The sequence below is a fragment of the Lonchura striata genome, chromosome 3 (assembly GCF_046129695.1).
Source record: "Lonchura striata isolate bLonStr1 chromosome 3, bLonStr1.mat, whole genome shotgun sequence".
NCBI lineage: Eukaryota > Metazoa > Chordata > Aves > Passeriformes > Estrildidae > Lonchura > Lonchura striata.
Window position 1 is genome coordinate 42,473,975 of NC_134605.1, and position 14,733 is coordinate 42,488,707.

At 44.1% G+C, this 14,733-nt stretch overlaps 1 protein-coding gene across 2 annotated transcripts in view; it reads left to right on the forward strand.

Moving 5' to 3' along the window:
• The first annotated feature begins 3,169 nt into the window (after window positions 1-3,169).
• FAM120B (family with sequence similarity 120 member B) overlaps window positions 3,170-14,733 on the forward strand; it is a 47,837-nt gene continuing 36,273 nt past the window's right edge. For both annotated transcript variants that reach the window (XM_021527167.2, XM_077782105.1), the window contains exons 1-3: window positions 3,170-3,202; window positions 4,048-5,093; window positions 9,405-9,585. In XM_021527167.2, the coding sequence (XP_021382842.1) occupies window positions 4,074-5,093; window positions 9,405-9,585 (1,201 nt within the window). In that variant the 5' untranslated portion in view covers window positions 3,170-3,202; window positions 4,048-4,073. The remainder of the gene's footprint in view (window positions 3,203-4,047; window positions 5,094-9,404; window positions 9,586-14,733) is intronic.

Genomic DNA, 14,733 nt, shown 5'->3' on the forward strand with positions numbered 1-14,733 from the left:
CTGGGGCTGGTGGGGCATTGTGCTCCCCCTCCCTGCCCCTAATTGATACCCTTCCCGCAACAGCGGCCCCCCTCTTCTGCTCCGGCGAGCACCAGCGCGGCCGAGAGCTCCACATCAGCCGCAGCTTTTATTTCTAAGCGAGCCAGATTATGGGAAAAGTCACTTAAAAAGGGGGGGTGGGTGGGATATGCGCGTGTATTAATTAGGGCGACGCGCTGCCATCGCTGGCGTGCAACACTGATTTTTCCCGGGACGGAGGGCTCCGGGCATATGGCGAACGGTGCGTCGGCGGAGGGACGTGAACGTGTGGAGCTATGTGTAGCCGAGTGTGCATAATATTTTAATTAGATCTATAGTCCCTACGGAGGTATGTGTGCGCGGCTGCCCCATCGCCGCACGGCCCCTTCACCTGTTCTGCCGAGCCGGGCCGGGCAGGAGGGATGGGAAGCGGGGGGAGGGCAGGCAGGGTGCCGCTGGGCTGGGGCTCCGGCTTCCCCGCTGGCCCCAGGCTCGGCGGCGTGACCGGGGGTGCTGGCGGTGCCCCAGGCCCTGCCGCCGGGCGCCCCGACCCGCGGCGGGTGCGTGACGGGCGCGGAGGGGCCGCGGTGCCGGAGGGGCGCTCCGCCGCCCTTGCCGTGTGCGGGGAGGAGGATTAAGAAGTTTAGCGTGTAGGTTAGCCCAAAGTTGCAAAGGCATGTGCTGATTAGAATAAGAAAGGACAGTCGCGTGGCTCAGCTGGCACACAGCGAGGCCAGATGATAGATAAGCAGCTCTGGGTCTTCCCTTCCCCCCAGCCCCCTTTTTGAAATCGCAAATCATCTGCTCCGGCCCTATCCTAGCCCCTCATTTTCATTACAATGGTTGTGTGTTTACCTGTGATCCTAGAACCGGGCATTCCTTTGTCTCCCGAGGAGATTACCGCAGCCAGCTGCTCTCCAACCCTTCCCTGGGCAAATCCCGAAGTGGCCCCTATATGTGTTTTACTGATTGCACACGAGGAGAAAGCCAGATACCCCCTCCCCCCGCCCCGGCCCCGTTTCCCTGCGCTACTTGTTTGTTTGGGTTTTCTCCCTGGCTCGCTTCCGACGGGATTTAGCTTGTGGGAAACTAAGAGGGATAAAATTGATCACTCGTGTGCGTGAGCTGTCATTGCTCCCAGAGTCGGAAGGGTGAAGGGCTGTTTACCTCCGCCTGGGGGGCCAGAACCACGGGATCCCCTAGGGAACGACAGGACAAAAGGGGTTTGGGGAAATAAGGTTTCCCCCTCCTTGCCCTCCCTCAGCCCTAGGGTCCCCCCCCCTGCCCCCGGTCTCGGGGGGAACTTTTCCCAGAACTTGCCGTGGGTGCTCTGAGCTGGGCAGGTCCCATTCCTTCCCCTGCCCCTGCTCTGGGACACGCAGTTTCAAATGCTCTTTCTGCCCATGCCCACCTTGAGACACCTCTGCCTTGCATTTGGAGTACTGGCATCTTTGCCCACCTTTAAATTCAAGGATACTCAAGATCTTCACCACACCAGAAGCCACAGAACACATTGAACTAGAAAACATTCTGAAGTGCTTTACCACATGAAATGTCCCTTGATCCTGATTTTTTCCTGTGCCCCAGCAGACAGATTGCCCTGTCAAGCAAGCCCAGTGTAACCCCATGCAGTGCTGAGGCCTGGCTTGTCTTGGCAGCAGTGTCATAGAGAGGGAGGGTGAGCGACAGGACTCAGATCATGTACAGGTGATAAAAAATGTGACGGCACTCCTCAAAAAAATGTTCTGCATTGCAGCTATGAGATTTTGCTGGATGGCTGGAAAGATCCCTTTCTGCTACCAACTTCAGTAGCAATATTTGCTCCTCTGCCAGTTCTCTTAGGAAAATTCCCTCTTTCGCCCAGCATTATTAATCATTTTAAGCCAGAACTATAAATAGTAGTTGCAAACCACCACTCCAGCACAGGTTGCTCTCTAGAGCCCTCTGACAGCACAGAGTGCTGCTGTACTGTGTTGCATTTCATGCATGAAGGGTTTTTGTATTCCCCCCACTTTGCACAGTGTGTACATCTTGTGAGCTGTATGCTGGCTGCAGCGCAAAACTTGCTGCTAATAAACTCTGGGGGAGGAGAGGGGGCAGCATTTTGATTACATACTTCCAGAGCTTTCCAAGCCACTTCCAATTTGTGCAGTTTTTATTTCTTTCTGCATCTGTCCACGTTCAGGGTAGGCAGGAGGTGCGAGAAGGTGGGGACAAAAACTACTCTGCAGAAGGTGATTATGAGAAAGAGGATGGGTATGGATGGGGCGGGCCTGAGCTTTTGGAAATGCTCTCCCCTTTTCTGAGAGCATCTGCCCGGAGACGAACAGATGTGGGCACCTGCGGTGACAGGCCACATATGCTCCATCCTATTCACAGGCATTCAGACACAGCCACAATGGTGAGGCTTTGTGCACTCGGAGTCACCAAATATATTAATCTGCACTCCCCAGAGCACCGCTCTCTTTAATTTTTCACCGGCAATAACTTCTGAGCTAATCTTCCCACGCGCTCCCCCGTGTCCCTCTTTCCCCTCCCGGAAAGATGTGAAGTTATTCAGGTCCCCACCTGTTGCCGGCGGGCTGCGAGCGGGTCTCGCTCCCGGCCCGCACCCAGGGCGTTATCCCTTAGGGATAACACATCCCTGGGGATGTGCGGCCCGGGGACAACGGGGGTTCCGCTCCGTGGCAGTCGTCGGGCACGACAAAGCCAACCCGCCCTCCACCAAAGATCGCGCTGCCAGGGGGGACATCAATCTCCCAAGTGCGACTCGGGGGGGCTTGAAGCAATTTCGGTGCGCGACGCTTTCATGTCCCCCGCCCCGTATCTCCCCGTGCCGGCCGGGTTCGTTCGGGGGCACAATGGCTCCTCCGGTCCCATTGTAGCCTCACAAAGCCGAGGGACCGCGGCCCGCGGTGGGGGACAGCCCCGCTGCCGGCGGCCCGGCCCCTCACAGCGGCGCGGCCCGGCCCCTCGCCGGCCCGGCCCCTCGCCGGCCCGGCCCCTCGCCGGCCCGGCCCCTCGCCGGCCCGGCCCCTCGCCGGCCCGGCCCCTCGCCGGCCCGGCCCCTCGCCGGCCCGGCCCCTCGCCGGCCCGGCCCCTCGCCGGCCCGGCCCCTCGCCGGCCCGGCCCGCCGCCGGGCGCAGGCGCGGCCCCGCCCGCGGGAAGCGGAAGCGGCGCTCGGGTCAGTGCCGGGTGCGGGGCCGCGGCCCGGGGGCTCTCCGGTGGCGGGCCGGGCGGGACGGGTGTGGCGGGGCGAGGCTGCCCGGCCCCGGCCCCGAGCCGAGCGGGCCGAGCGGGCCGGGAGCCGCGCGGAGGCCGGGGCGGGGGGCTCGGCCCTGCCGGGGCTGTGCTCAGCGGCCCCCGCACCCTGCGAGGTTCTGAAAGGCCCCTTCCAAACCGAACTGTGGTTAAAGAGGGTGGTATTCAGAACTGTCTTTAACTGATAGATTTCGGGAGTGCTTTTAAAAGCTGTCTATTCACTATACTTAGTAAACTCACTTTAATTTCTTTACCTTTTGAATACCATAAGCATGTATATTTCTTAATAAAAAATCAAAATCTATCCTCGTTTTTCTTGGGTTGTGTACTTCTCTATACGCTATTAACCTGAAATCTCCCTCACTGGATATGCTCAAGAACCATCCAAACGCAATCCAGTGGTGTGTGCTCTATGTGTCCTCTGTGCTGGACTTGACGTTCCTTCCAGCCTCACTCATTCAATGTGAATGAATGAATGAATGATTTTTTTTTTTTTGGTCGTACTTACGAGAATCTTTCGATACTTACATTTTTCACTGATATAAAAAGCAGAAGTAGAAGGAAAAATGAATGAGCACTTATGTTTGGCTTGCAGAGGGGAAGTAAACTGTTTCAAATTGTTAAAAACTGGAATATGGCAATGAACTGTCAGCAAAAGCAGAAGAATAACAGTTCTGTTTCCAAGCAGCTTTTAAAATTATCATTGTAGAATTTGATTGTTTTCCAGTGTTGCATCTTAGAACGTTGTTTTTATTTTTCTTCTTTCAGACTGCTGTGAGTTTCGGAGATCAGCCATGGGTGTTAGAGGCTTGCAGGGATTTGTGGCAAGGGTTTGCCCTGATGCATGCCAAACGATAGATCTGAGAGAAATGGCAGAGAAGCATCGCGTTGATCATCCTGATTGCCCACCTGTTATCGTAGTAGATGCCATGAGTTGCGTTAGACGCTGGTACACACCAGAATCCTGGGTGTGCGGTGGCCAGTGGCGGGAGTACCTTGCCATTTTAGAGGATTTTATCAATGCTTTTATGGCAGCTGGTATCAAGTTGGTGTTTTACTTCGACGGGGTGGTAGAAGAGAAAAAGAGAGATGAGTGGATCAAACGGAGGATGAAAAATACTGAGGAAATAGCCAGATTATTTCAGTTTATCAAGACTCACAGGAAACAGCCAGGGAGAGAAATGTTTGTTCTTCCTTCAGCTCTGCCTACTTTTACGCGTTATGCCCTGAAATCACTCGGTCAAAAAACAGTCTGCACACTGCAAGAGGCAGACCTTGAGGTGGCTGCATATGGTTTGCAGCACAACTGTATAGGAATTCTGGGGCAAGACAGTGACTACCTCATCTATGACACATGTCCCTACTTTTCCATTGAGAACCTCCGTTTGGACAGACTGGTCACTGTTATGTACTCTCGAGAAGTTCTTTGCCGTGTTCTTGGTATTAGTTTAACACACCTTCCTCTGTTTGCGTGCTTGCTTGGCAATGATATCGTTCCAGAGAGCATGTTGGAAGGCTTTTGGCACAAATGTTTATCCACCAGTCCCCACAGGAATAACAGCTACAACAGGAGAACAAACATACTGCTGTCTGTAGCAAATTACATCTCAAAAATGCCATGCTCGTACAGTAGCCTGAAACACTTGGAAGAGACTCTACCTCTGGGATCAGACAAGACATTGCTTTGCAGAGGAGTGAACTCCTATCTTTTGCCTGGGCAGCAGTCTCCATGGGTTCCTCCCAATGAAACAAATTGTCAAATATTATCCCTTCAACAACAATCACCTCTCTGTCAAGATAAAGAAATCTTTCAGGTAACTTGTTTTTTAAAGCTTAACAATCACATTATTGCCACAACTAGTTAGTGGAAATTACTGAGTACATCAATCCTATTAATTGAAATTTGCTTGTGCAAAAACCTTTTTTCTGTTAAGTAGAGCCCTAGTTAAGACTATTTCATGCATGAGCACAGATGCAGCACGTTTAATAAAATGTAGTTTCTCTCTCTTTGAAATGTCAAGTAGGTCAAATAATGGGGAGCAGCTCCTGTATAGGCCAGTAGCTGGGCACAGAAATGTGCTTCCCATGTATTATATGATTACCCACGTGCTTCCTGTGTATTATATGATTTCCCATGTTTATATGATTTGTGTATTGACTTGGTTATTACTTTGAAAACCCACAGGTCAGCCATAAGCTGGTCAATGATCTGCTTGGCTGTGCCTCGCAGTGGAGGTATCAAAGTAGCTGTGTTAAGAATGCAGAAGTTGAAATTGCTTGTGGTGGAGGCATGGAAACTCCAGAATCATCCCATACAGTCATAGAATTGAGGGTGGGCACCTTAAAGATTACCTAGTTCCAAATCCCTGCCCTGAGCAGGGAGACTCCACTAGACCAGCTTACTCAGAGCCCCATCCAACCTGACCTTGAATACTTCCAGGGATGATCCAACTCCTCTCTTGTCAACCTAGGCCAGTGGCACCACCTTCACAGCAAAGGGCTTCTTCTAATACCTAATCTAAACCTACTTGCTGTCAGCTTAAATCCATTTCCCCTCATCCTGTCACTACACACCCTTGTGAAAAGTCCCTCTCCAGCACTTCTGTAGCCTCCTTTAGGTATTTGAAGGTTGCTCTAAGGTGTCTCCAGAGCCTTCTCTTCTCCAGTTACACAAATCCAGCTCTCACCCTGTTTTCATAGCAGAGGTACTCCAGCCCTCTGATCATCTTTGCAGCCTCTGGACTCACTCCAACAGGTCAAAGTCCTTCCTGTGCTAGGGACATCAGAGCTGGACCCAACACTCCAGGTAGGGTCTCACCAGAGCAAATAAGGAGAATCCCTTTCCTTGCCCTGCTGGTCAAACTACCTTGGATGCAGCCCAAGGTTCAGCTGGCTTTCTGGGCTGTGAGCGCATGTTTCTCCTCAAGTTCACAGGTCAAGCAGCTTATTCAGGAGCACCCTAAAGCCCTTCTTAGAGCTGTTCTCTATCCATTCTCCATCCAGCCTGTATTTGTGGCCAGGATTGCTCCATCCCAAGTGTGGGATCTTTTACTCGGTACTGTTGAAACTGATGAGATTTGCACAGGCCCACCTGTCCAGATTCCTCTGGACAGATCCTTTCTCTCCTGCGCATCGATGGCACCACATAGCCTGGTGTCACCAGCAGATTTGCCAAGGGACCACTTGTTCCTGCCACAAGCACTTGATCCCACTGTCCATGTTCATGGCAAAGATGTAAAATGTCCTGGTCCCAGTACTGAGCCCTGAGGACACCACCTGTCACTGGCCTCCACTTGTGCATCGAGCCATTGACCACAACTCTTTCTGTGTGACCATCCAGCCAGTTCCTCATCCACCAAGAGGTCCAGCTGTGAAATCCACGCTTCTCCAGTTCAGGGACAAGGATATTGTACAGGACAGTGCCAAATGCAATAAGTCTGTATTTTGTCATTTTTGGTTCAGGTTAAATTACCCTTGTTTTCATTGTCCCTGAATGACCCAAAAGCACTGCAATGGATTTATTAATTCCCAAAGGGCAGGGGTGCAGTAGCAAGTTTTATTTATGGCATCCCATACAAACAGGGATGCACTTGTGTTGGAGTGGGATATGTCAGATCAAGTCACCCTGGGGAATTGGATATATTAGCTTAGGGTGGTGTACCTGGCTAATAGAAAATATGCTACTGTGCATCAGGGTTTATGGTATATTAGTATATCTAGAGTACAATTCTGTCAATTCATGGCAATTAAGATAACATTGAAATTTTTTAAAAAATCTATACAAGGAAGTGTATTTTAGGCCCTATATTAGCCATCTGTTACTCCCTATTTTATTAGGTCCTTATAGACTTCAAACACAGAAGTTTTTTTTCTTTCTCTTGCTTATCTTGAGCATTTTCTTTAAAACAATTTTTCTGTTTCCTCATATTACTCTAAAGTAACAATACAATTTACATTTTGCTTTCTAAAAAGACTATAAAATGTTTCATAACTCCATTGTAACCTATGCAATGCTCATTTCAGCTAAACTGTAGATATATTTGGGCTTTTATATTCACCACACATAGATACAAGATATATCACTTTTGACTCTTGTAGTTAAATAGAAGATATTTTAAAAAAATCAGCAGCCATACATCATAAGAAGGTGTTGAAAAATCTCTTTCCACTTGAAGTGAAAGGAAAAAATAGCCAGAATGCCATTATCTAGGTTGGATTATGACCAGGACAATAGTGGCAATATCCTTATTCCTTAAGAGAATGTACCACCATGTGGTCTTTATGACAAATGGTCATTATTTCTTGGCTTGGTCTTTAATTTGAAGGGTTGAAGTTCTGAAGCATCATGCTGATCTAATAAAATGCTGCTCTAATAAAATAATAATGTTTATAAATTCCATTGAAGAACGCCTCCCTGTTGCTGCAAGAATCCTACATGAAGCCAGTCCCTGGGCCAAGAAAATTACAGTCAAAATGTTAGACATGTTAACTTCTCTTTTGTTTTTGTTACAAGTGTTCAAATATTTGTATATGTAATGTGTGTGCTTTGCTTCATATTTTGAAACTCATATGTAGTTTTGCTTACCTTGCACACTATCTGAAATTACGCAAATGGCACACAAAGCTCAATTCTCACCATGCTGTTTCTCTCAGAAGAGCATAACTTTCTAGCTGATTGTAGGTATGAATCAGAAATATTTTTCAAGACACAGACATTGAATACAGCAATACTTTTGAAATCAGCTTGTAGTTTTTTTTTTAGTACATAAGATATATAGATTTTTAGCAAATTGGAATAAACTAGCATTGTTGATGGTCTCATCTGTGGCTGGTTTCTGTGCAATAGTTCAGTGCTTCATTAAAATCATGCTTAGAAGCACTTGATGTTCTGTTTTTATTTTATAAAAAAGTATACTTGGGGAGATTATATTGTTTACACATATTAGGAATATTGAATATTTCTTGCAGGGAAACCTTTAATTTATGTATAAGTGCTCTGTTGATTGGCACTGTACACAGAACGCATGACATTTTAGGAGAATTAGTTTCGATCGCTAATTACTAGTGAATGACTGCAGCTTTGACCTGCTGAGTTCCCAGGTTTGCAGATGCTGGAATTCTGCAGAAATGGTGGATTTGTTTCCAGCCAGTGGTCCAGTAACTCCTGGTGAAAGAATCTGTGGTAGCTGCAGAGGGATGACACAGCCCAAATAGTACAGCTAGCACAACATGTGCAGGGAATGCAGAGCAGGGAAATATCAGTGCCTGCTCACCATATGGCACAGGTCCTGGTGAATTTGTTAGTGGTACCCCATGGAAGCATTCACCCCGCTCAGCTGTTGAAACACCCCAAGTTTTGGTCTGGGGTTGTGAAGCAGAAAGTCTGTCTGGCTGTGCACTTGGCCAGTCCAGAGTGCCAGTGTTACTTGTTGGGCCTGAGAGCATTTTTGTTGCTTTCTCACCTAGGCTGTTTCAGACCAGCAGACCTTGCTGGTACTGAGGCTGCTTGTAGCCAGATGTATCTGTATCCAGTGCATAGTTAATGTGCAGCCTGGGTGATGCTCTTAATTCTGCTTTTTAAAACATGCCTTCAAACCTGGTTTTCCTTGCTAGTGTAGATGTCATTTCTTTTCACAGTGTAGAGCTATTGCAAAGAAAAAGTGTGTTGAAGTTAAGTATTCTAATTTTACCAGAATGTAAACTACATCAAGTCAGGTCAGGAAAATATACAGCTGTCTTGTATCGTTCATCTTGCAATAAAATTGGAAGTTTGCATTTTGTCGTTAGTTCACTCACTGTTTAAAGAAAGAAGATACATTTTCAGGTGACCAAAGTAGGGCAGCTATGCTGGAATACAGAATTAATTTTAAGAATTACTTTCTAAAAAAGTAATTCTAAAAAAGGTAATGATAGTTTTCCTGGGGATTCCTGTCCACAGAAAGATGGATGCCTGAAAAGATACTATACTGGTGTTATTTGAAAAAGCATTTGTTTCCTTCCTGGCTATTCCCTCAATTTCTACTGATGGAGAAATATCTATTTACTCAAATAGTGAATACATTTTGGTACTTTTTGACTTTTTTTAATTTTGGAGATAATGCCTTCTTCCTTCTTTGAACAAACAGTTAGCTAAAGAACAGCATATCCAATCTGAAAATTATTCGATCTTCAATATCCTGAGTCATGGAGAGATTGAATGCAGCAACTCCTTGGAAGATGACTATGACACAGAGATTCCTGGACAGGCACTTATCTACCGCCCTGCTCGTCAGCATATTTATTATATCTTGTTGGAATCTGGAAAAGGTAAGGATTAAACTACTTACACCATGATTCAAGTATACCTTCAATTTTGAAATATGGAATCTTGAATTCATCGCTTCAGTGGCTCTATCAGCATTTAGGATAGAAAATGTATTTAGGATAAAAAACTCCGAGCAGCTGAAATGTAATTCTTATGGAAGTAAGAGAAAATGTGAGAGTGAAATTATGGGGCTTTTTGTATATGGTGTTCCATTTCAGTGCTTTTAAAGTGATTTTTAAAAATTGGAGCTTTTTTCCTTGCTAAATGGGAAGTTGTGAAAGTTGTTAATGGTCAAAAGATTGAGCAAAGCAATGGTCTTTACGAGATTTTTGAAAGTTTGAAGGTATATGAAACCTAATGTTGCTTGGATGAGTGTGGCTCTGGATGAATTAGTGAGTAGTAATACACTTTTACAGAACAATAATGCACTGTTAAAGTTTTACCTTCTGTTGATTTTAAGTCTGAAATTTTCAGAGCAGTCAAATACAGTTCCTGTAATAATACAAATGCAAGTAGTCATGCCAGCAATTATTAGTTCTTTCATCCAAGTGCTAGAAAATACAATTTCCTTATCCAGTGGTATAAACAGATTTGGTAGCAGGTACTTGTATCTGTGCTTGCATTGATCTCCTTGAAGACAGAGAGTTATTTATTCACATCCTTGGACCAATTTCATGTTCTTAAGACTTCCATTAGTTAAGTGTTATCTTTACAGTGTCTTTCAGCCAGTGAGTTGAAAATTAAAAGTGTACTGAACCTTATTCTTTTGAATGTGTTGATTTCTCTGTGGTAATTGCTTTACATTTTATTGATGAAAGTGTACCGCCATCAAACCTAATATTCAAACTATTTGCTTAGAAAGGCACAAAAAGGTAATTAAGTACATGACTTCCCTCAGTAGCCAGAGGTTGAAGTTGTGCCATAATAGGAAAAAATGAATCCGAGTTTACATAGCAATTTGGAGAGAATAACAAGAATCTCAGCAGTAATCATGCACATCTGTCATTTTTCATTTTTTGGTGTACTGCCTCCAAATTTTGTAGATAATTATAACTTGGTTGGGTTTTACTTATTCATTTAAACAGCAGGATATTCACTGATGTTTTCAGAAACACCCAGACCAAAATTCTTAATTAAAAATTGTTGCTGCAAGATGGCAGGGTATTAGGCAGGTTAGTATTTGTTTTACTCAAAGAAGTACAGGATTGAAATACAGAAACGTTTATTTAGAGTCATATTGAAAATAAAATTTTATTCTGAAAGTTGTCTTCTTTTATGGAAATAGAATAAAACAACAGATAGGATGTGTTATTTATTCTTAACTCAGGCTTCCAATTCCAGAGATAATTTTCTAAACTAAATCATAGTTTAGAAAATCAATCCTTAACCCTTCCAGAAAGGTAGGTAGATTGTATCTGCATGGCTGCCTCTATTAAATCTGCATTTCCAGTGCATCTATCTACCTCTAACTGCTTTAACCATGTCACTTCCTAGTAGTTCATGAGTTACTTTTTTATTCCAGTGTATAGTTGCTTCTAAGTCAGGAGTGTAGCTCATTAGTCACAGTCTGTATTGGAATGCATAGGTATGTGTAAGCATTATTTTTTATGGATTCACTGCTACACCTACAAAGAAGCTTTGTTCTTTACAAAGTAGAATCCTTTGCCAGTTTCCCTCAGATGTGGTCAAGTTGACTGTTTTTTTGTAATTTGATAAGGGATAGGATGGGAAGAAGTAATCTACACTGTCCATAGGTTGTAGTGTATTGTAGAATGACCTTGGATTAGCATTATAAAAGAGCTTACTGGAACAAGACAAGGAATTAAATTAGTCCATGTGGAGTCTGCCACCATTATGCAGCTGCTGATGTAGCACATTTGAAGCTAACTCGACTAACTCTACACAGTTTGTTCAGTTTGCATTGGTGATACATGTGTTAGTGATCCTCCTTTTCACTCCTTAATATCATCAATTAAAATATGGTGTAAACTGACCTCTTTGCAGATCTGCTTACTTACTGTTAATTGGCAAAACAGCCAAAATTTTGTAAAAGCAGTGCTTACAGTTTTAGTAAGAACAGGTTAAAGCTAATGTAAACTGTTTGCCCTACTGTGAAGCAAGAGACTGTTAGTTTTGAATGTCTAGGTTGTGATTTCCAAGGGTGCCTAAGAGACCCACAAATCCATAGGAGCAGGATGTCATATCCTTTGAAACCATCAGCCCCTACCATGTCACTGCCTGAAGCCATAGTGGGATGTGTTGCTTTTGCTATCAGTGCCACTTTAAATAATTCTCTTGCACAGCCACTCGTTTCAATCCTTGCACATCGTCTCAGTCATGCTGTTGCAGCTGTTTGTGCAGCTATGTGGTGGCCCAGTTTGAGAATCTGAAAATAGCCTCTGTCTCTCTTCCCTGCCTTTCTTGTAGTCAGGTAACTAACCTGGTCTGTTTCCCTATCTGGCTCTGTGTAGCTACAAGCAGCTGTGGTGAAACACCCCGAGGGAATGGCAGGGAGCGGGAATGAGCAAATCAGTGCCTGCCTGTAAAAGATTGCAGAGCTGCTGAAAGAATTGCTTATATAATATTGCCTTTGATATAGTTTGGTGTGTGGTGTGTGTACCTTTACTCATGGAAATGTTGGAGAATCACAGCCTTATTTTTGATCCTACAGAAATCAATAAGGGGCTGATGGTGATTCTGACAATGTGGCATTTGTTGTCTGGGTATTTCAAAAGTGCATTTATAATTAATTGAGCCATTCTGATCAATATGTGAAATATTGCATGAAGTGATAGAAATTGTCAACACTTTAGCATCTTTCTGAGAAAAAGTACTTCTGGAAAAATTCAAGTAGGAGGGGAAAATAACAGTAAATAATATACCCTGATAGGCCAGCCAAGCTTTCTTATATGTGCAAAGAATTCAGAACAAAGCCAGCAGGTTTTGGCACTAGCGCAGTCCATGGAAATACCTGTACCTGCATGTCTGTTGCCAATTAGGAGGTTATGTAATGTAGCCTGAGCCCATGGCCAGCTCCTCGAAGTCCTGGCGTCACTCCCAGTTCTAATATTAGCAGGCCAGAGTGGTCGCTGCTTTGACTCTGTCAAAAACAGTCCCTTAGCAGAATTTTTGCCAGTTATCACCAGTGCCCACTCAGGAGAGTTGGTGTTGTTGCAGGGATAGAGGAGCACACATAACAACATTTTCCAACTGTCTTTTGGTTTGCACATAGTTGAAGCTGTCCTTAGGCTGCTTAAGCAGTGCTTTCACAGGTCATTCAGAATCTATTTAAACAAATGAACTGGTTTTTTTTTTGTTTTGTTTTGTTTTTTTCATTTCATTGGTGATATTCTTTATATGCATTGTGGGGAAAAATGCTTGAAAACTTAGTGGCTTTTTTTCCCCAAGACATTTCTATGTGGAGCGGGTTGGCATGTAGAAATCATATCTCCACTTTGTTCTTGGCATGTTAATGGGCTGTCAGTTCGCAGGACCTTGCTTTTAGCTATATATTTGGCTGTTTATGTGAACAGTAATATAAGTTTGCTACTAATGGGCTAAACTAATGAAAAGCATTCAGCTGATATGGTGCTGTGTCCTGTACCTACATTCACAAACATTAAAAGAATGAAATTCTAGACTTTCTATCAACTTCCCTTTTTACTATGCATGAGTTCAATGGTTGATGTCAAAAATAATCTCTCACTGGTATTTAGAATCAAGACACATTTTGATATGTTTTTCTGTGATTTGTGGAACTCATGAAGAGCAATGCTATTCACCAGTAAAGCTTTTCTATTTCCATGCTTTTTTATGTCATCTTAACTTCTTATGTCCTTGATAACTCCCTTCTGCAGTATATGGTGTTCCTAAGCATGTTCCCTATTGCTTCCTGCCCATTCCAAATCCCATCTACCTTTTCTCTCATCTCTGGCTCTTCTGCAGCTATTTGTGTATTGATTAATCATTCAGTCTGTTTGGATACAACAGGTAAGTTGACTTTCCTGCCTTTCTTTCAGTTGGTGCCCTAATAGGATCCCTCTGTCAGCTGAGTATTCAGTTCCAGAAAATGTGTAGGACTTTAATCCATTTGAAATCACTTCTCCTTCAGCAGATTTAGTTGAAGCAGAGCAGTGCATCCATGAATTAATTATAAGACAGATGTCCTAATTGTGTTAGGTTTGCCTACTTAAGAAACCAGGCTAAAATTCAGGAGGCTAAATGAGCTGAATAAATTGAATAAAACAGAGTAATCCACACACTAAATCTTAAACCCAAATGTTAAAACATCAGAATGTTTCTGAAAGTGACTTTGGGTTATTTAATTGAAGGGTTTTGTTCATAAAATAGCGTTGTCATAGACAATGTTTTGCAGTCAAGATGTGAGATTATTCAGCTATTGGAATGTACCCTTTAAGACTTTTTTTCCCCTCTAGTGTAGGCATTTTTAATTTTATTTTTAATGCCATCAGTTTTTGAACAAATAAGCATGGCAAGCCATGTGTAATAATGTCCCTCATACTCTGTGTTGGTTCTTCAATCCCTCACCTTTATTGGTAGTTTATGCTGCAGGTCCTTGGGGAAGGAAGGAAGGAAGAAGCAGGATTGTAAAGCAGATTTTGTAGTGTTTTTTTCCCCTTCTCTTACCCCTGACATTAGAAATTCATCTGAGGAATTTCTGCCCTTGCACCATAGGACACTACTTTTTCATTTATGTCAGCAGATATCTCCAGCATCGAGCTATGAGTGAAATCAGGAAATTGTGAGACAAAATCTTTTTGGATGGACAAGGAAAGGACGGTGTTGGAAAGATTTGTTTGGTTTGTTTTATTCTAGGGGAAGTTTTTGATTAGGGTTCACAATGTGGCATCAAAAATATTTGTGCAGTAAATTTCAGGGAAATTAGAATAGGTGATAAAAGGTAGGAATTTTAAAGAATAGTGGTTTCAGTATTGGTTGAGAGCTGGAGGAAATTAGAGATGCAATCGTGTGAATCTGGAAAGGGACAAGGGAAGGGAAAAAAAGAAAATATTTGAAAACGTTACTCCAAGTGCCCAGGACTAGCTAAACCTCTTTAATTAATACTGTGTACCACACTACTGAGAGGAAATTTAGGCCACTATGACATGGGTACCATAAGGAAAAATCTG